At 32.1% G+C, this 21,396-nt stretch overlaps 4 protein-coding genes across 6 annotated transcripts; 2 read left to right on the top strand and 2 right to left on the bottom strand.

The window, feature by feature from the left end:
- Nucleotides 1–9,513: 9,513 nt before the first annotated feature.
- On the top strand, nucleotides 9,514–13,006 carry LOC132803878 (uncharacterized). Its single transcript, XM_060817667.1, has 5 exons — nucleotides 9,514–9,982; nucleotides 10,091–10,480; nucleotides 10,751–10,843; nucleotides 11,790–11,929; nucleotides 12,327–13,006. The coding sequence occupies exons 1-5, from the start codon at nucleotides 9,560–9,562 to the stop codon at nucleotides 12,766–12,768; spliced, it is 1,488 nt and encodes a 495-aa protein (XP_060673650.1). The 5' UTR covers nucleotides 9,514–9,559; the 3' UTR covers nucleotides 12,769–13,006.
- A 775-nt stretch (nucleotides 13,007–13,781) lies between these two features.
- Nucleotides 13,782–16,412, bottom strand: LOC132803746 (pentatricopeptide repeat-containing protein At5g42450, mitochondrial). The gene has a single exon (XM_060817252.1). It carries the CDS (start codon nucleotides 16,133–16,135, stop codon nucleotides 14,552–14,554), a length of 1,584 nt encoding a protein of 527 aa, XP_060673235.1. The 5' UTR covers nucleotides 16,136–16,412; the 3' UTR covers nucleotides 13,782–14,551.
- Nucleotides 16,413–16,977: 565 nt separating this feature from the next.
- Nucleotides 16,978–20,655, bottom strand: LOC132803747 (riboflavin biosynthesis protein PYRD, chloroplastic). 3 transcript variants are annotated; one of them, XR_009638987.1, is made up of 4 exons: nucleotides 19,945–20,655; nucleotides 19,096–19,394; nucleotides 18,106–18,901; nucleotides 16,978–17,680 (listed from the first exon to the last, which is right to left on the bottom strand). XR_009638987.1 is itself a non-coding variant. In XM_060817253.1 (3 exons), exons 1-3 carry the CDS (start codon nucleotides 20,320–20,322, stop codon nucleotides 18,292–18,294), a joined length of 1,287 nt encoding a protein of 428 aa, XP_060673236.1. In that variant the 5' UTR covers nucleotides 20,323–20,655; the 3' UTR covers nucleotides 17,860–18,291. The 3 variants fall into 3 exon arrangements, 1 of the variants encoding a protein (XP_060673236.1); XR_009638988.1 differs by having other exon boundaries at nucleotides 16,978–17,674; XM_060817253.1 differs by lacking the exon at nucleotides 16,978–17,680 and having other exon boundaries at nucleotides 17,860–18,901.
- A 146-nt stretch (nucleotides 20,656–20,801) lies between these two features.
- On the top strand, nucleotides 20,802–21,396 carry LOC132803748 (multifunctional methyltransferase subunit TRM112 homolog A-like). Its single transcript, XM_060817254.1, has one exon. The coding sequence runs from the start codon at nucleotides 20,927–20,929 to the stop codon at nucleotides 21,293–21,295; it is 369 nt and encodes a 122-aa protein (XP_060673237.1). The 5' UTR covers nucleotides 20,802–20,926; the 3' UTR covers nucleotides 21,296–21,396.

Here is a 21,396-nt window from a genome sequence, read left to right as displayed (position 1 = left end):
TGGTATATCATTTGGAAAAGTTAAAACACATTTTATTTGAATTTCGTAAATAAGTTTTGATTTTAAATTAGTAAAGAAAAAGACTATAAAACATGGGATGCGTAAACAATATATGTATATATAACATTGTTTAATAAACAAAATTATTAAAAAAATGATATTTACTTTTACTTGACCTTTTCTTAAAAATTAAAAGTTGAATATATATATATATATATATATATATTGAACAATGAAGAATTAAAAAATTGGAAATAGTCAACCAATTAAATCTTTTTTATGGGCCCTTGGCATTTTCGCCATCCTAAAGAGCATCAATCTAAAAAGGGGGAACTTGTACATTCATGTATCCTTTAGCCATTTCTTTTCAATTTTTAAAGTTTTCAATTTTGATCTTTCATTAGCCTTTAAGTATTACAAGCATTGCGTCCAAACGAAGAAAAAGTAATAACTACATCCTCAATATTAATAATTATTAATATTTATTAACATTTTATTCAATATTATTTGTTGTTATTATTATTCCTATTATTGTTGTTGTTGTTATTGTTATTATTTATCAACCTAAAGTGGATTGAAGAAAAAGAAAACAAATATAAATCAACTTACAATAATATTGGCATAACTTTGAAAGGAAAAAAAAAAAAAAAATCTTAGCCAATAATGATAAGATGAGATAAAAGATCCTATTCCAACCCCAATATCGAAAGTGCCTTTAATTTTGATGTAGCTACATACAACTTTATTGACCTAACAAATAAAAAAAAAATTGTAATAATTATTGACAAATATAGGCATCCATTAAAATCAAGATCATTGTCGATTTTTTAAAAATAAATAAATAAAAATCTTAATAATTGAACTTTCTTTAATTTACTCATTCAATTTCCTTAACGTTTACAACTTATATAATATTTTACAAATATAATTAAGGAGTCAGTGTTTTTAACTTATTTACATTTTCAACCATTAACATGAGAAAAGAAAAGAAACCACAACGTTGAAGAAAAGAAATAGAAATATGAATTAAATTAGGAGATGAAATGAAAAGACAAAGTTGACCTAAGGAAGAAAAGAGGAAGAAAAAGGTCACATAATCACATGGGATGATAGCAAAAGATTAAGCATGGGCATGATGGATGAGTTCATTTATGGTAGTGACCCTACTCTTTTTTTTTTTTTTTTTTTTTTGTGGCTAAAGACCCTACTCATTTACATCATTTTGTACTTTGCTCCTTTATTATTGATGCCTCCAAATTAGACCTATGGTCCACACGCATGGCTTTGCCCAACAAAGATATTGCTTTGCCCACTTTACGTGGACCTCAATCTACCATGCATGTATATATATAATATACTAATTCTTACCTTTTTTTTTTTTTTTTACTATACATACATGCATAAATATGTATATATGTATGTATTTATGTATACTATTTGATGGCACACTGCATGTATTTTTATCTTAAAAGTTGAAACTGAAGCATTTTCCAATTAGATACGACAACAAGTTTTTGACTTTGGATATATACACCCAAATGTCGATTCTATAGCACAACGAGTTTTGGTATTTGAATATCATTGTTTTTTTATGAACGATCATGACACCGATTTTGTCGATTTTGTCGATTTGGTGATGTTTTTTTTGAAGGTTTAAGAAAATTGTGATGGATTTTATGAAGATTCAATTTGATTTCTCTTTGTCCAAGAATTAAACAACGACAATAATGATTAACAACAAGAGGGCAAGTATATTACCAAAAGGAAACCAACAAAAGAATTTGAATTCAAAACCTATATATCTAATATAGATTTATGTATGCAGTCAAGGATTTAGATTGATTCCTTCTTAAATGCGGAAGATGAAGAGAATCATTAGGTAAGAGAATGAAATATCAACATGCAGTCAAGGATTTAGATTGATTCCTTCTTAAATGCGGAAGATGAAGAGAATCATTAGGTAAGAGAATGAAATATCAACCCCATGGAATTAGAGCATGAGAAACAATGGAAATTAACTTTCAAAGATATATATCAATCATATGAGAAATATTGTCTTTCAAGATTAACATTAATTATAATATTATATATATATATATATATATATAAGTCAATAAGGACATGATATATGCATGGCCAATGTTGCTTTAAACTGAATACCAAGTGATATTAACAGGGATTTGGTAACAACTCGAAAACTAAAGCATTTAATTGGAAAGAAACACACTTTTCATCTACATATATAGTGTGTTGTTATCAATGTTCTTCTCATTTGAATGTTAAGATTTATATATTTGAAATTTAAGAGTAATAAAAACACTTCAAAAACCGTTTTATCTCATTTCCGCCACTTTAAAATTCATTGTATTAATTTATTCCCTCTATCTATATATATAATATATTATATACTTTCCTTTTTATTATTTTATATTGAAAGTAACTGAGAGAAATATTTGAATTTTGAATTTTTTGTCGGGAAAACAAATAATGGCTTTACTAATAGGCTACTTCGGAAGGACTATTCCATATACACTTGCAATTGCAACAGGAATTTTACAAGAATTTTAATGGAGGGCCTATATATACTTGGGAAGGGGATGGTGCTTTGTTCTGATGCGTGCATGATTACATATCATTTTTTCATTGGACCTCCACAAACAAAATCTTATCGCCATAATTGTTTGGTGGCTTTATGGTGTCATCCATTATACATATATGCAAAAGCTTCATGATATTCAAGCTAAACTCCTTGTGTTTGACAATTGACAACTCCATTTTTTGGAAAATATTCTATTACTCTATAGTTGGATTTTCCATTATTGAAAACAGGGACAAGCTAAAAGATTATTTACCCTTATGCATGGTTTTTTTTTTTTTGGGGCATAAATATAAAACTCATAATTAAAAAAAAATGTTCTTTTAAAAAAGTTATCATAATTAAATTCCATATTCCCAATAAAAATAGTAATTAATATATAATTATAGAAGCAGAAAGCTCCATAGTTTGCTGTCTAATACAGTATCATGTAAAGGATTTAAAGGAATTACCAACTATTTGGTAAGCAGTCAGCTGGACATGGCACAAGTTACCAAACTAGATCAGAACACAATGATATACTATGGCTTTGAATGTATGGCTTTGAATATACACACACACACACACGCACACACACACTTTGGAGCTTGTTAGGTAAAAAGCTATCTATATGCATATGCCAGCTTGTGTAGTTTCCTTTACAACCAATTCCACATAATTCTTTGATTTCTAAGATTAGACTCTTGGTCAAGTTGGCAAAAAGTTGAGTTCTAGTTTCAACACTTGGGGAAAATTTATTAATCATCCATATTTGGTGTAACTACAAGTAGGGAATATAAAGAAGTTATTTATATATACAATTAGCTTTTACTTGCAAATGGTGTTACATCTATAATATGCAAATAATTCAAACTCATGTCAAAATTTCATTTAGGCACTACACATATGTATACCGTTATGATTTATTGAGCTACTTATCCCATTTTATTGTTAGCTATATAGGAGTAAGATCAGCAAATAATTTATGACAATATTAATTCATAGCCTTTTTTTTTTATGTTTTAGTATTAAAAACCTAGTAAGAAAAAATGAACCCTTTAATAAAAGTCCATTAAATTGTCAAGTAGTGTATAAATAATATAGGATTTTTTAAAAAAAATCGAATTAAAAAAATTTATATATTTCATTTTTTATCTTCATTAGTATTGTGCTACATCAATATTATACACCTTAAGATGAGCTAGGTAGCTTACTTAAATCAAAACTCTATATGTATAATCAAACCCTAAATGAAATAAACCTATATGTTCCCATCAAGTGCGTCACCAATTTGTATATGTTTTATATTTTATTATTTTAATTGTCCAAAATATTATTAATTATTCTGAAAAAGATATATTTTAGTTATCACCATTTTTTTGCTGGTAGATTAGCAAGTAAAAAATAAAAAAGGCAATGCATAATTTTATTTAGTTATTTATTGAAAGGTAATTGATGATATTTATAGGAGTTAATTGCATTTTGATATTATCTAGTTTAAGAATATAGCAATTTTGGCCCTTAGTTTTAAAACTCATTATATTGAATTTTCAGTCTTCAAATTGTTATAAATTAAGCTATAATTGAATTTTAACTAATAAAAGTATAATAGTCATCTTTGAGTTGCACATGAGTTATTAAGATGAATTTTAAAAAACAAAGTACTAAAATGTAAAATTTTAAAATTATATTAAAAATCTATAATTTTATATTTAATTTAATATATTATATTATAAAAGATTCTTATTTCTTGTCCCATTTCTAAAAATTGAATTTCAGTACTGTATTTTTTTTTTTTTAAACAATACATTTTAATGCTCCATGTGCAATTCATATGGGATTACGCCTGGCAATGTATCATATTAAATCGTGTTCGTATCGTATTGTGCCGTGTTTATGTGGAATTAAGGTAACCCAAACAATACCCGTTAAATTTTCGTGTGAAAATAGATAAATCCGAACCCATTCGATAAATTCTCGTGTAATCCGTTACACAACCTGTTAACTTATTAATAATAAATATAAATTTGAAAATTTAAATTTCACTTAGTTTTGAAATAATAAAATAATATATTTTTAAAAAAATTACAAAGGTTTTTGTTTACTTTTAAATTCTTTAAAAATTAAATTAAAAAAGAATAAATCAATACATGTTTAACAATAAATTAAGTAATTTTAATATTATAAAACTTGTATAATTACTAAAATACTTTTTTTTAATGGGTCTAATGGATTTATCGTGTTCTACTCGTTAAAACCCGTTAATTTATTGGATCTTACTATGTAATATTAATATACATCCGACATAATATCATCAACCTAAATCCATAAATTATCTTATAGGTTTGTGTCATATTCTCGTATTGTATGAGATTTTGTTAGGCCTATATGGGATGATAAGTTTCCGTTAGTTAAAAGCTAGCTGTGATTTAATTTGCAACAAATCTAAAATTGAGAGTTTAATATGATAGATTGTAAAACCATAAGCCAAATTTACAGCATTTTGGGAAAAAAAAAATCGAGAGTTTAATATGGTAGGTTGTAAAACTAAAAGCCAAATTTACAAAATTTTGTTAAAAACAAAAAAAAAAAGTATCAAAATATGATTAACCACCCCATCTATGGCTATTAAATGTTGAGTGTCTTATGTGCCTAGCCATTTACGAATAGTGTTAATATATCCTGGCCCACTGGTATAGATTAAACAATAATTTAAATAAAAAAAAACAGATCAACAAATTAAATCAACCAAGTCAAAAATATTCATCATTAATAAAAAGTCAAAGCAAATCTCACCTTTTATATATATATATATATATATATATCAAGTAAGCCATTATTATATGAATTGAATGATAAAATTTCGAATCGATTTCTTCAAGATACTAATTGATATCATATCTTGCTAAATATCATCGATCAATATTCTTCGTCTTAACTTATCTAACAGTGTGTTTTGACTAAAGACAAATGAGTAATTGGCAATTTGTGACAATATTGGTCCTTTAAAAAATGAAAACAAAAATTGCAACCACAAAAGTTTAATTAATTTTCTTTTTAAGAGTATCGAATTAATTACATTTTAGTATTTGTACTTTGGCATAATTGTACATTAAACTCTCAAATTAAATATTTTTCATATTAAATCATCAATTTATAATTTATTTTATGTTAGACCTTAATTACAAATAAGATAAAGGGAAAAAATTGATTAATTGAATAATAATAAAAAGTAATTAATTTTTTCAATTTTTATCTTTTTTATAAATTATTTTGAAAAATAAAGATCAAAGGTGAAATAAATTATAAAATGAAGAACTAATTTAAAATATTTTAATTATAAAAGTCCAATGTTTAATGTGATTTAAATATGGCATTAATTAACCCAAGAATGTAATATAATGCATCGTCAAAAACAATAAGGAAAGAACAACCAACTGAAATTTAAAAAAAAAAAAAAAGTGTTATATAATATTATGATTTTGTTTATATGGGTGTCATCATTATTTAAATAAACTTAAACTATTAATCTTTTGATTATATGGTTTATCTACCAGTCCAATATGGCATGAAAATTTGGTTACTTCTTTTTATTATTATTATTATTATTACCTCACACATATGAGTGGATATTACCACTAGTGATATTTTATTTTATTTTATTTTATCTTTTTGTGTGGTGGTGAAAACTTTGATATACAAAAAGGTGGAACATTTATTAAAGTAATATTGCTAATTATGTTTACTTTAGTCAAAACTATGATTTGCTTGTCATTTATGTTATATTTCTTCGCAAAAAGCAAATAATAGATATCTTCTACATATTTCCTCACAGCTCGAATTTTGATTCTTGTGCTTAATTAATTTCTATTTGATCAAGACCTTTTTCGGAAACACGAAGCAACCAAAAAATTCGATTTTAATTGGGCGCAGGTCTCTATGGCATCTATAATCATACTTTTTTTTTTTAATTTTTTATTTGAGGGTATATAATCATACTTAAAAGGTATATTTTTAAAATCTCTAATAAACAAAGCAAATAGAAATTAATTAAAAAATGGTAATGATTTCCTAGATGAGCATATATTTTATCCAAATGTCTTGATCACTGCAGCCACACCTGGAGGTCTTGGTTTCAACGTCAGAGGATTATAAAATTTAGAGATTAATTACACCCTTAATAATTGGAGCTTAGAAAGCTTAATTAATATTGCTGTAGCCAAGTTCTTTGGATTAATGATATAAAATATTTATTTTATTTAAAAAATGCAATTTCAGTGTTGAGAGGTTTTGGAATGCAGATTTGATAAAATCTATGCTTCTAACTGATTACTAAGTTTTTTAGAAAATATAATAAAAAAAAGCTATAAATTATTTTCCTCCGGCAAGAAGCTAGACCCCTTTTTTTTTTTTTTTTTTTCTCTTTTTTATTAATGTCAATACTATTATATATATATCCATAAAAATAAATCATAAATTCATGAGCTTTTTAATGTATGAGTTAACGTCCTAATGAAAAATAGCTTAGTGAATATCTAGCAAAGATTAGAATTAGATCCTTCTGTCCCTACATAAGAAAAAAGAAAAAATTATCAAGAAACAGTATTCTTGAACTAACTGAAATGAACCAAAATCTAAATTAGTAGCTTAATATGTTTGGTATAATATATATATATATATATAGTTGTTTGTAATAAGTATAATATGTGATTTAATATAAATCAATCATGGATAGTTTTTATATCTAAATTCATGCATGGTTTTAATATTGCAAGTCAAACATGTCTTTTGAAAATTAATTAATCTGGTCTTCTACTTAGTTACTAGTGTTTTTCACCAAAGAAATACTCGGTTAGCAGTATTGCAAATCTTGGAATTTTATTTGAAGAAAAAAGGCAAAAAAAAAGTTGCACATGTATGGAAATGATCATGTAAGAAGCACATGAAAATAGATAGCCGTGAAAGTGAGAGACAAGGACATAATTTTAAATGGTTAAGAATCTATTAATACATACTTATGGGTTTTGGGCATGGATTAAAAAAAAAAAAAAAAATACAAAGAAAAGCTGTTTCCCTTTTCAGGTAACACCCACATTCAATTAAAGAAGATGATCAGAGAAAGCAAGCACTATCTAAACCAAACTTTTTCTTTTGATTTTGTTCCATCAATTCAAGATGTGTGGAATTCTCATAACAACAGCTAAAAAAATTATAAAGGAAAGAAAAAAGAAGAAGTTGTGGATTGGTTTGGTTCCTGACCTAACATCTTTTAGGTGATCAAAAAGATTACTCATATCACAATGTCACTCACACCCATTAGTGGCCACTGGTCAAGCTCTTTCTTAGCTGTCACTGTTAGACAGTTTTTTTAGGTTCAATTGAACCTACACAAATACTTTTTTGGTTTGGTTTGGTTAGTATTGTACCTAGCATTATAAATTTATCCATTTATTTTTTTTGGTAAATCATTCTAAATCTAGCAAATATATAAAGAATCTAAATCACTTATTTATTTTTTATTTTTTTAAATTTATCAAAAGTGTTGTGTTATTATTTTATTCATTTGTATTTAATTTCATTCATTAAGTTGTTTTTCACAACTGAGATATTGTCTTTATATATATATATATATTGAGTGTTTAGGAATTCAAATTTAAAGTTCTTGTAAGCAAAAATAATGTCTTTATCATTATATTTAACATTTAAAATTTAGAGAACATAATATTATTCTAACCACGTATAATCGAAAAGTAAAACTATATAATTTGAAGAAAGGAGTTTCTTGAGATTTTTTTTTTTTTTTTTTTTTTTTTTGGGTCCAAGAAGAAGATGGAAAATGGACATAGAATAGTTCAATGTTGAGGTGATAACAGAGATCTCAAACTGCAATTACCAGAACCAAAATCATGCCAATTTAATTTAGCAGGAATTAAAAAAAAAAAAAATCAACTGAAGCTTTAATTCAGATTCTATTTAAAAGAAACGAAAAAAAAAAAAAATTCATCCACTATTTATATATGGTGAACCTTTGTAAGATTTAAATGAAGCACAAGCTAAGGGAACACATTTAAAGATAATATGGCCTAGAATTCCCACACATAGAGTTATGGTGGAGCCAATGTGTTGAAGGTTGAAAGGACCTTAAAAAAAAAAAAAAACCAAGTATTCACTTAGCCATATACATTGAATAGTTTTGGTTATAAAGTTCCTAGAGAACATGTTGGGAATAAACTTGTCCCTTCATAGCCAATTTTATTGATAAATTCCTTTTCTTATTATTATTTTTTTCAATAATTAAAAAATTAATAGAATTGATTTCACTTTTTATTTTATTTTTACTTTAACTAATAACAAATCACCTTTTTATATCACACATTGATTGGTTTAAAATGCTGAGAAATTAATTTGGTCTAAAGTTTGAAATTTTGATGAAAAATCAAGATTAAATAATATTTCATACACTTTGTTCTGAGTTATAACTTTTTTATAAAAAAGAAAAAAAAATCTTTTGGGACCAAAATTTTCTATCGAAATTCAAGTTGAAAGAGAAATTGGGTAAACAAATGGTTTTATCATTATTCAACAAGACCAGATCAGATAAAGGATTTGAGCCCAATTTCAATGAGGTATGCCAAACGCACTTGACCCACCAGTGCCTTGAAAGCCAGTAAATACTTTAATTTCCTACGAATCAAAGGTCAGAAAACAGAAATTAGTAATTAATTAATTAATTAATAGAGTGAAGAATCATAAGAATTGGGTCAAATTATTTATTAATTGCTGTCTCATCCGTCAAAGCCAAGCTTCCAAATAAATAAATAAAATAAAATAAAATAAAATCAAACTTTACTTTGCGGAACGGATCCAAAGAGATGACCCGGTTTAGGATCCGATCCACTACCATATGGGCCATTCTGGCATGGGTTTATCCATTAGTTCCTCAACACTCTTGTCTTCTCAAACGAACATATCGAAATTCCAAAAATGCCCTCACTGTCCCTCCACCTCTGCTCCGGCACCTGCACCGGAACCACCATCATCCACCGGAAAGACCACCTGGGTTTCAATCGCTCACTGGCCTTCACTTCCGGAGCACATAGCCTCTTCACTTCTCTCTCCTTCACATCCACCATTTTCCCAAAACCAAGCTCCGGAAAGCTTGTCTCCCAGTATCAGAACAAACCCAACCGTGGCAAAGAGAAAACGCCGCCGTTGAAGGGAAAGAACAAGGACAATGTTTGGAGCGTCGACAACGAGCTCGCCACCAAGGAAAAACAGAGAGCTGCTCGTAGAGGTCAGAAAGGAAGAAGGGGCTTTGCGAGGAAGAAGAATAGAGATGGTGCTGGTAGAGTTGCAATGGTCTCTGGTGCTATGCTAATGGAGGTCGAAACCGTTCTTCAAACTCAGGTAAGTTCTGGTCTTTCCTATTCTTTTACGTGCTTTTTCTTTCTGGGTTGTGTTTAATTTCTTCAACTTGTTCTTCAATTTTATCAAAAGCATTACTTTATTTTTCAGGAACCTGTAATAAAACCAGTGTGGAATACATTTGCTAGTAGTGTTAGTGGGATATGGAAAGGGGTTGGGGCAGCATTTTCACCCATTACAGCTGAAATTGAACCAATTGAAATTGGAACTAGGAATGAGAATTTATATGATTGCTATACACTTTCCTGCATTGAGGCTGTGCCATCCTCTTCTGGAGCGACTACATCTCAAATTCAAAGAAAGATCAATTGGGTGACTTTAAATCCTTATGGTGAGATACCGCAGCATAATGGTGGTAGTGCTGGAACTAAAGAAGGTGAGGCATCCTCTTTGCCTACATTTGAGTCTTTTGACTTTGATAGAAGTGATGTGATGGAAGAAGATACCATGGGAGATGAACCAGGTCTCGTTTTCTTTGAGGTAAGGTTTAATCATATACCCCTTGTTGATGATTAATTAGAGTTCAAATGTTACCAGGGATGGAAATGTTTATTAGCTTGTAGACTTCACACAATCTGATTCTAATGGACAATATTTTACACAATGTGAAAATGTAGAAAGAATTGAGAGGTCATCGTTTCTTAACTAATAAGGAAGGTGCTAACAAGTCCATATGGTTTAATGCATGTTGTTTGCATGTTCTCGAGTACCAGGGTGAACGGCTTAATGATCCAGTTTATTGATTTGCAGGATGGATCTTATTCTAGGGGTCCTGTTGATATCCCGGTTGGTGAACATGATGATTCTAAGTATTACCTTTCACCTACTTTCAAATTTGAACAGGTGAGATTTCACTGCAGAGTCCAACAGTGTCAAGTAATTAGTAATTACATGGTTAAATTAGTAATTACACGGTTAACTTGTACTCTTTTCTGCAATAGATTGATTTTTGTATGTAGGTTGTTGTTATTCATTTATAATTGTTGTGTGTATGTGCACAAGTAGCACTTGCGCCAGTCTACATGGTACTGTTCTATGATGTGATTGCCTTTTGTTGTGGTAATGCCAAAATGACTTGTTTGCACTATTTAAGAGCCTGTGAACAAATATATACAAATGCTGAGCAATCGATGTTATAACTGCAAATAAGAGTTGTTACTGCTTATCAGTTAGCATGAATGTGGAACAATTCTTTTCTCTTCTTATAAATGGTTTATATTATGATCATACAAGTTTAGCTTCTCATATTTCTTTGTGCTAGTTTAAGTGTATAGTAGTGGTTCAAGGAGGTTTAGCACTGGTAAGTGAATTGAGGCAGACTCAATTAGATATGCTGCTGTTTCTTTCAATTCTAAAAAAAAGGGTGGTTTAAGGAGTGAAAAAAGATCGAAGAGGTGGAATTGATTGTAGAGCACTGATGCAATGATATAGCTACACGCTAATGTTATTTCAGCAATGGTTAAGGTAGCGCTTTGAGCTATTCTTGCAACTGAGGTAACAAATGTTGTAGTATTAGTGATTTTTGCAATATCAGTCATGGTGGTTGTGGCTGGTACGTTGATTACTGAAGTATTGGTGGTGATTTTTTTGATTTTTGTTTATTTTACGATCATATATGATGGGCTGTTTCTTCACTTGCAATAACTTATTTGCAATTTTGCTCCCAAATCCATTAACTTTTGACATGATATGTAATAATGCAGGGTGATCTTAATTATATTGATTTTCTGTTATTTCATTTTATACTTTAGTAAATAGTTATTCAGTTTCTTTATATTTCATGCTTCAGTGCTTGGTTAAAGGTTGCCACAAGAGGCTTCGCATTGTTCACACTATAGAATTCAGCAATGGTGGTTCAGACATACAGATTATGAGAGTTGCCATTTATGAAGAAAAGTGGGTCAGTCCTGCCAATCTTCGCAATCTCAGGTATTTCTCTTGCTTCATTTCCATTTGCACTTCAGAATATTTTAGTCGCTAGTTTGCTACAATGTGTTAACTAGTGGATGTTCTTCTGTTGTCTTTTAATTTATAGATCACAGGGAGCAATCCTGTATGCCTCTTTTTGGACAAAATATGATGATTCATCTGTCAAATTATTTGCCTTTTGGGTATTCCATGATTAATTTGATTTATAGGTCAACATTAATTCAATACTTATCCATATTCACTATCTGACTCTATGTTAAAGTGATAAGAGTTAGAAACATGAGAGATTAACACATTAATCATGTTAGCAGTAGAGGTATTTTTTATAAATTTTCATTTATTGTTGTGTAATTCTGTTCCCTCTTTAATCTAACGGTGTAGCTAATGTCATAAACAGTGATATGGATTTCGATTTGAAGCCATTCTCTCAGCGCAAACGAACCCAGCCATCAGAGCTGACTGGGTCATGGAAGGTGTTCGAGGTCAGTGCTACTCCAATATTTGGTGATGAAACGGCCAACGAGCAAGAAAATAGCTCTCCCTATGTCTATCTTTGCACAGAGACTCTCAAGAAGAGGAGCTTGCCTGAGAGTTCTGTTTACTTTGGAGAGGAAGAGATGCTGGACATGCAAGATGTCACTATGCTTTGGCTTCCGGGTGGTGTTACTGGCTATGTTGATGTAAAGAAGGATGGCATCCTTTGTATTGGTTTTGGGTGGTACTCTGACGAAGGAATCAACCTTGTTATGGAGAGGGATTATGGAGTAGATGGAAAGCTCAAGGAGGTTCGATATAAATCGGAGGTAAAGAGAAGGTGGTCTGATCCACTCCCTGTGTAGATTTTTCCCTTGAAGATCAATTTTGATGTATTGCTTTTTTTCATTAGTGATTGCTTTATATCGCCATCTAATTAAGAAGCTCCAACACAGCAGTGATTGTTTTCTTTCTGTTGCATAGTCAATTGAAGTTCAGCAGGGCTTTGATGTATATATTTTGAAGATGTCAAAATTGAGACTGTTAAAAGGAAAGAACTACTCTGGTACGAACTGAAATGAAGTTGAAAGGCTTCTTTTAGCAGCTTGAAGATTCTTTCACAATTTTAATTTTGGGGCAAAAGTCATAATAAAATTACATAACATGGATATCATCTGTATATATTTTGTTTCTTAAGATAACGTAACAGTTATTATAATTTGCCATTCCATAGCCTTTTAAATTTTATATGAAAAAAATTACAAGTTGTCAACACAGGCAAAGAAATGTAATATCAACAGTATGAACATGGATATTTCTCAACTACAATTTTATTAGTAAGAGATCAATGGTACAAATTGGAACATGTTTACCATCTTCGAACTCTTTTTTTTTTTTTTTTTTTTTTTTTTTGGGGGTTATTTTTTACCAGAAGAAAAAACAATGTGTTGCAAATCACGTTTTTCATTTTAAATGACGACTATTTATAAAACAATTTCAAAAAGAATGTACAAAAATGAATGACATTCTTATTTGGGTAACTTCCCATGCAAGTGTCCGTGTATCTCAACATTCAGGCCGAACTGTGAGTCATGTTCATCAAAATGCTTTCAAGGAGCGTAAAAGAGTCCATTTACACTGATTTCTCTCCCTCTGGTCCTATATCCCATGGAAGCAAAGGGAGAAGCAATAACGTGCATGACGAATTTGACAATGATTACCATTAAAAAGAAATAAAATTGGCGATAGACTGCTGACAAATGTAATTTCATCCAAGGTATTCTTTAACTTGCAAAATAATTAAATGCCAAATATGATCAACTTGCCTCTGTAATGGATAATCTAACTGAGAAATACTTTATGTGAGGTCATAAGAGAGTGGTCTATGAAAAGCATCATAATTTTTGGAGCTGAACTACATCATACGTGATACCAAAATGAGCTACATTCCACAAGAATTATGTCTTAACAAAAACTAAAACTAAAAATAAAAATAAAATCATTTTTGGCAACGAATATCCTCTTTCTTTGTAAGAAAACACCCCAAAAAATGTACAGATTTAGAAGACAGGGAATCCTGATTTTACCCGTCACTTAGGCTTCAGTGAATATGGTTCTTTGTAAGTTTACTATGAAGGCACAGACAAAATGATGAAGACTAATTGATTTGAAGCAAATTATATTTTATCATTGCTCCAATTCACTTAAATATATTCCTGAACTACAACATTACTTCCTGAGATTTTAATTTGCAGTCTCTCCATTTCTAGTGTTGTCTCCAAAACCCTTCAATGCCACTGGCAGATTCCCATTACCACTTTTGACTCACAAAGGCAATACAGCTGCAACAACTTTTTCTAATAGATTTCTCTCAATACCCTCTTGGAGAAATTCTTCAATAGCTTCTACCTTCCCTCCTGAATCAATCAGAACACTGCAAAATCCTTGACGGCTTCAATAATCCAGAATGGCATTAAAGCTGAACTCATCTAAGACTACTGTTTTGATTCCCTACTTACCATGAACTAGTGCGTACGAGTTAAAATAAAGGGCAATATGGTTTGGAAGGACTTGGTATCTTGCTATTCAAGTTAAAGCTACCTACTTCAATTCACTTTTCTGATGAATCCAACAATGAAAAATCTTGTCTCAAGACTCTGCAAGAACAACGAAAAGTTCGTTCTCCCTTATATTCTCAATGCAAGAACTCAACACCGTATAGATTTCATCCTTCTGGGGATGATTCCGATCCCCAGTAGCAAAAACATGAACTTTGTTTTTTATCTCGATCCAACTGCAGCCTGGTACCCTCTTCATCCCCTTCTCTTTCATTTCTCTCCTAATTACAGAAACGCTCTGCCATCTACCAGCTGCAGAGTGTGCATTGGACAGCATCACATATGATGACACATCTTCAGGGTCCAAAGCCAAGATTTTCCTGGCAGCAAACTCTGCCAAATCGATGTTTGAATGGATCTGACAACCACTAAGCAGGGCTTTCCAAAATCCAATTCCTGGATCAAAAGGCAAATCGTGAATAAACTCCTCAGCTTGTCTGAAACGCCCAGACCGAGAGAGTAAGTCAACCATACAAGCATAGTGCTCTGGTTTTAGCATTCTGGGGTGTTCAAGTCTCACCCTATTAAAGTAGAAATAAGCCTCATCAACAAGGCCAGTATGATTACAAGCCCATAACAATCCAAGAAGTGTGACACCATTAGGTTCACAACCTGATACCTGCATCCTTTTTAAAAAGCTTATAGCTTCCTGTCCTCTACCATTTTGAGCATAACCACAAATCACTGCATTCCAAGAAACCAAATTTCTTTCCCCAAGTTTGTTGAAAACCAAGAGACTCTCTTCCATGCTTCCACATTTTGCATAAAAGCTTACAAGAGAATTGCCTACAAACACATCAAGCTTACCCAAGAACTTAACAGCACAGGCATGAAAAGCTCTGCCAATTCCAAGTGCTGTTATATTGGCAGCTGCAGTAATGACACAGGGGAAAGAAGAATGGTTAGGAATCAACCCTTGTTGAAGCATCTCGACGAAAAGATTAACTGCCTCTTCATTGTGGCCTGTCTGGCTATACCCGCCAATCATTGCATTCCAAGAAACAATGTTTCTCTCTGGCATTGCTTTAAAAAGACGAAGAGCATCTTCAATTCTGTCCCTATTCAGGTACCCACATATCAAAGTCGTGTAAGAAACAACATTTGGAAAGTGGGTATCTTCAAAAGCCCGCCTAGCGTTCTCAATGCTACTCAACTTAGCATAAAAATCCAAAAGCGCACTTCCCACAAAGACATTCCCATGCAAACCAATCTTGGTTGCACATGCATGAAGTTGCTGGCCTACATGAATGTCTCCCAACGCAGTTGAGGAGTGAACCAAAGTCCCAAATGTGAACTCATTGGGTCTAATATCCGAGAGCAACATTCTAGCAAAGAGATAGACGGCCTCTTCATGGCGGTTCTGCCGAGCAAAGTGGCCGATTATGGCCGTGGCCGATACTATGCTCAAGTCAGACGATTCGTCGAACAATTTGCACGCATTCAAGAAAGCATTTGATTTAGATTTAGAGTGGGACAAAACAGATTCTAATTGAACATCTGAGACTCCTTGTTTAAACACACTGTGATTTTCTTTCTGGGTTTCAATAAGAAGTGAACAAGGTGAAGTGGATGTTTTCCAGCGTGCGAGTTGGAAAAATGAGAGAGGTGATTTCATGAGCTAACTCAGTGAGCTTTGGTGTGTGAGTTCTTTTTGTTGTCTGTTAGCAAAATACTGCTGAGGCAATCCATCAAGACCCATCAATCTTGAGCTGAGAATGCGCCGTCGTTAGTTGTACGTGCATGTTTGGCTCCGGATTCCGGCGGATAACTCCTCCACGCTCAAACTTTGTATTTTTTGAATAATATATATAAATAAAATACCAGTAATTAAGTTTACAAATATTTTGGACCGTTTCCACCAATTTAATCAATTAAAAAACGCTAATAAAATTGACAGAACATGAGAAAATATGTGTCATTTAACATAAGGGATAAAAATTAAAATGGATATATTATACTGTATATTTTTTAGATTTTTTTATAATTATTATAATAGAATATTTTTATATTTTTATTATAATTGAATATTTTTGTGTTTATATTTTTATAATTTTATAAAAATATCTCTTTGTAATTAAAAAAATCTAAAAAATATGTAGTGTAATATATCCAAATTAAAATAGCCCACCCACCCGTGGTATCTTGCATTTTGATTTCTTGGATTTTCTTTTTCCTCTTTTTGGCCTTCTGTTATTTTAAAAATGGTACACAATGGGTTTTTATTTGTATTTGTACTTGTATTTTTAGTTTGGCTGTTGGGTGTATTACTTCACAATTTGCTAATTTATAATATGCATGGGCTTAAAAAAGATTGGCTCTCTTTCCAGTTTCCAATATTAATTTCAGCCTGGAACAAATTTTTTTTTTTTTATTAGCTAGCTGGGGAGTGGAGCGTATAAACGTTAGGAAAGCTAAGATTGATTTTTTTTTTTTTTATATAAAAAAAAATACAGAAAGAATACAAAATGTTAATAAATTCGTATTCTACGAACACAGACACATATACAGAATAGAAGAGTCGTAGCAGCGTACAAAATAAACTTTGGACATTGTGAATATTGGGCGTATGAAGATTCCGAGTTATTCATATGCTAGCTGCTGGTCCCAATCCCATGACTTTTTAATAATCTCTCATGCTCTGCAAGTAAGCCCCCCAAACATAACTACAAGTTTTTATATTTCGCCATTCCATGACCTTTTTAAGTCTTATTTGGAAAAAATTACAAGTTGACAACATAGGCAAAACAATGGAATATCAATTGTAGGAATATGAATATTGTTTCTCAATTCTAAAATAAAATTTTGTTAGTATGAGATCAATGAGACAATGGAATTTGTATACCATCTTCCATTTTGTTTTTGTTTTTCCTTTTTTCCACTCTTTTTTTTTTTTGTTTTTTGTTTCTTCCCTCCCCAAAACTAAAGAAATGAGAATTCTGTTTACACGTCTTTCTGGAAAGAAAAAAATTGCAACTCATGTTACATTTTAAATGATGATTATTTATAAAACAATTTCAAAAGAAGCTAAATAAATGAATGACATTCTTATGCCATTAAAGTGTACCATAACATTTTCAGGCTGAACTTCGAGCTGTGTTCATCAAAATGCTTTCGAGGAGAGTAAAAAAGTTCATTTACGCTGATTTCTCTCCCCCTGTTCCTATAGCAAAGGGAGAAGCAATAAGCAAGCATGACGCATTTGACAATAACTACCACTAAGAAGAAACATAATTGGCTGAAATATGTAATTTCATCTAAGGCAATTCTTTAACTAGTGGAATAATCTGGCTTAAACCATGCTAAATATAATTAACTTGCATCTGAAATAGATAACCTAACTCAGAAACATTGGCTGTGAGGTCATAATAGAGTAGTGCTAAGAATATGCATTTCATATTATTGTTACAGTGCAATTCAAAAGCAGTCTCATAATTTTTGGAGTGGAACAACATCATACAACACAAAAAGAGCAATATTCCACCAGAATTCTGTGTCTTAAATGTGAGATGGAACACTAGTTTAAACTTAAACACACACAGACACACCACAAAAATAGAAAAATTATCTTTGAGAAAGAAGAATTACCCTTGTTATCTGTATGAACCCACCCCCAAAAAGAGTAAAGATTAAGAAGCTAGGGAATCCTGATTTTACCCATGACAGAGGCTTCATCGAATGTGGTTCTTGGTAAGATTACTATGAAATCATAGACTGAATGATGAAGTCTAAATGATTTGAAAAATATGAAGTTTTACCATTGGTCCAATTCACTTATATATATCCCTCAACAACAACACTCTTTCCTGATATTTTAGTTTGCAATTTCTTCATTTCTAGTCTTCTCCTCAAACCCTTCAATGCAACTGGCAGATTCCCATTATCAATTTCGACCCACAAAGGCAATACCTCTACAACAACTTTTTGCAACAAATTTCGCTCAATGCCCTCTTGGAGAAACTCTTTGATAGCTTCTACCTTCCCTCTTGACTCAATCAAAACGCTACAAAATCCTTGACGGCTACAATATTCCAGAATGGCATTTAAGTTGAGCTCACCTAAGACTACTCTTTCAATTCCCTTCTGAGCCATTTTTGGGTCTTCTACCATCTCTTTGTCAGTGAATATAATCAGCTTACTAGCTGTTTCTATGGCCAAACTAGAGATATTAGTAGAGGAACTATGGTTTCTGGCTGCTATAATCCATAGAGGTTGATTGGCTCCAGGTTCTTGGGATGCAGGAAATTGAAATTTGTCATTTATTGAGGCTGAAGAAAGTATAACTGCATCATATTCTTGAAGCAATTGTGAGTAGTATCCACCAGGCTCTTCAGCTCCTTCCCCAAGCTGGTCTACAATGTGGCCATTGACTGAGAGGGAATATCTACAGGTCAGGGAGAGACCATTAAATACAATACTTGGACATTTATATTTCCACTTGAGAATATCCTTCCAAATACATTCTAAAAGAACATACCACAAAACACAGACTTTGAATTATCACAACCAATTGAAAAGTACCAAAACACCCAAGGGAAAAAAGTTGTAATTGTATTATCATCCTCAGGGTAAATTTACCTTAATGTGACAAAAGGCTTCCCTGTCAACATTTTATGGATGTAAGACTCATTGAGCATCTTGCATAATTCTTGTTCTACACCTACTGTAACTTCAATTCCTGCATCTTTCAATCTGTCCACTCCTTTTGATGCTACAATTGGATTTGGATCTACCATTCCCACCACCACCCTTTTTACTTTAGCATTAATTAACGCCTCTGTGCATGGTGGAGTTCTTCCATAGTGATTACATGGTTCCAAGCTCACATATGCTGTTGCATTTTCAGCCAAGTTTCCAGCATCTCTAAGAGCAAAAACCTGTAGAATTACCCCCAAACTCAATATGCTATTCTCAAATAAATTGATCAACAAAACCCAGCACAGTTAACATTTTCCGAATATAAGAAAAATAATGTATATTAGGTTTCTTAGAAACCAAAAATATTACTTCAAAAAATCTAAGAAATCATTTGGAACCATCTCAAGTTTTATGTTTTTTTCCCAAAACATATACTCTCTCTTTAAGCATACTAGCCTTTTTTTAGAACTCCACCCAAAATATTCAACACAAAAGACAGAAACTTTACAAGTAAGAAAATGCCGGTGCTATCCAAAGCAAGAAAGTTTATAGCTCGCAAACAATGCAATGAAAATGAAAGAAGAGGGAAGAACGAAACATTGATTTTAAAGTTTCAAGTTTTAAGATTTGTGCTAATCTCCACATACAGATAAACTATTCGTTTAATGCGTACTAAAAGTATAAAGACTCACAGATAATTATAAGATTATGGTTCTAGCACTGGAAGGAAAAATATAATTAAATTAACCATTGAATTCACAAATTTTCTTTTGGAAAATAGAATATTACCTCGGCATGAGGCTGGCCAGCTTTAGGATGAAACCCTTCACCAACAATTTTTCCATCCTTGACAATAACACAACCAACCAAAGGATTGGGGCTGGTACACCCAATAGCCTTCCTTGCAATCTCCACACACCTCCTCACATAAAACCCATCTCCATTATCGTCTTCTACCACTCCACATCTTATCCTAACCAAACCATCATGATTTCCCAAACCAGTAGGCAATTTGGATACCCTTTTAAGAGACTTAAAAAACCCAGATGTGGAACTTAGATTAAAAACACAGAGTTTAGTAGTCAGACGGTGTGTTGATGAGAAAGTGGGTGAGAGACTACACGGAGAAAGAGTAGAATTGGGAAGTGAAAATCTTTGGACTTGCATTTTTCTTAACAAAAGGAAAAAGAAATCCCAGTTGAAGAATGAATACCAGCAGCTTGAGAGAAAATGTTGGTGGAATTTTAAACTTATCAATGCCTGATTAATCAGGATTGAAACATACTGAAAACAAATGGAGAAAAAAGAACGCCAATGGGGACCAAAGAAACTGAGAGACTAACCACAGAAAAAATGACGAGCTGCAAAATTCTACTGACGACGTCGTTTCCAATTGAGCCTTGTAGTTGTAGAGGTTTCTCTGACCAAAGTATTAAAAGTCTGTATGGCTATGGAGACCGGACCGGAGTGGTCGAACCTGGGAGAGCTTCAAGAAATCTGAAACGGCGTCGTAGGAGCTCCACCCGAATCCTGTTTTTATCGGGCGAGGCTCATTGAGATCGGACTTCATATATCCAGCCCAAAAAATTGAACCGACCCGTGACCCAAAACCCATGCTCCCCTCAAACCCTCCTCCACAAAACCCTGCTGGAACGGAGAGAGAACTGGACGAGAAACAGAGGGAGAGAGAAAGAGAGGCCTTCACTTTGTACAACCAGAGAGAGAAACACACATTCCGAAGAAGAAGAAGAAGAAGAAGAAGAAGAAGAAGATGAGGTTGCTAACCCACAACATGCTGGCCTCGAACATCAAGGGCGTCACCAATGGCTTCCCTCTCCGAATCGAAGTCGAGAAAGCGATTGAAAAACAGGTCGATTTCAACCCGGAATTCCTCAAGAACATGTTCACCAAAATCCACTGGAAAGCACTTGTAGATGCTTCTCGTATCATGGGCTTCGCCGAGCTTCCCGAGGAGGCCGATAGCTCCATGCTTGAATCCGATGACTTCCTGAGGAATTTCCACCATGCCCTTCTGGAGCTTCACCTCGAGGAAGGTGCTCTTGTTTGTCCCGAAACCGGTCGGAGATTTCCTGTTAATAAGGGAATTCCTAATATGCTTCTTCATGAGGACGAGGTGTGATTTTTCTTTTGCATAGGTATTGGTGGTATTTGTAATGGAAAGTATTCGAAGTTTGGATTTTTATTGAATGGAAAAATTAGGGTTTTTCAAAGTTAGTTTAA

The sequence above is a fragment of the Ziziphus jujuba genome, chromosome 5, assembly GCF_031755915.1.
Source record: "Ziziphus jujuba cultivar Dongzao chromosome 5, ASM3175591v1".
Classification (NCBI taxonomy): domain Eukaryota; kingdom Viridiplantae; phylum Streptophyta; class Magnoliopsida; order Rosales; family Rhamnaceae; genus Ziziphus; species Ziziphus jujuba.
Note: the sequence above shows the minus strand (reverse complement) of the source record. Positions and strands in the feature narration are given on the sequence as shown.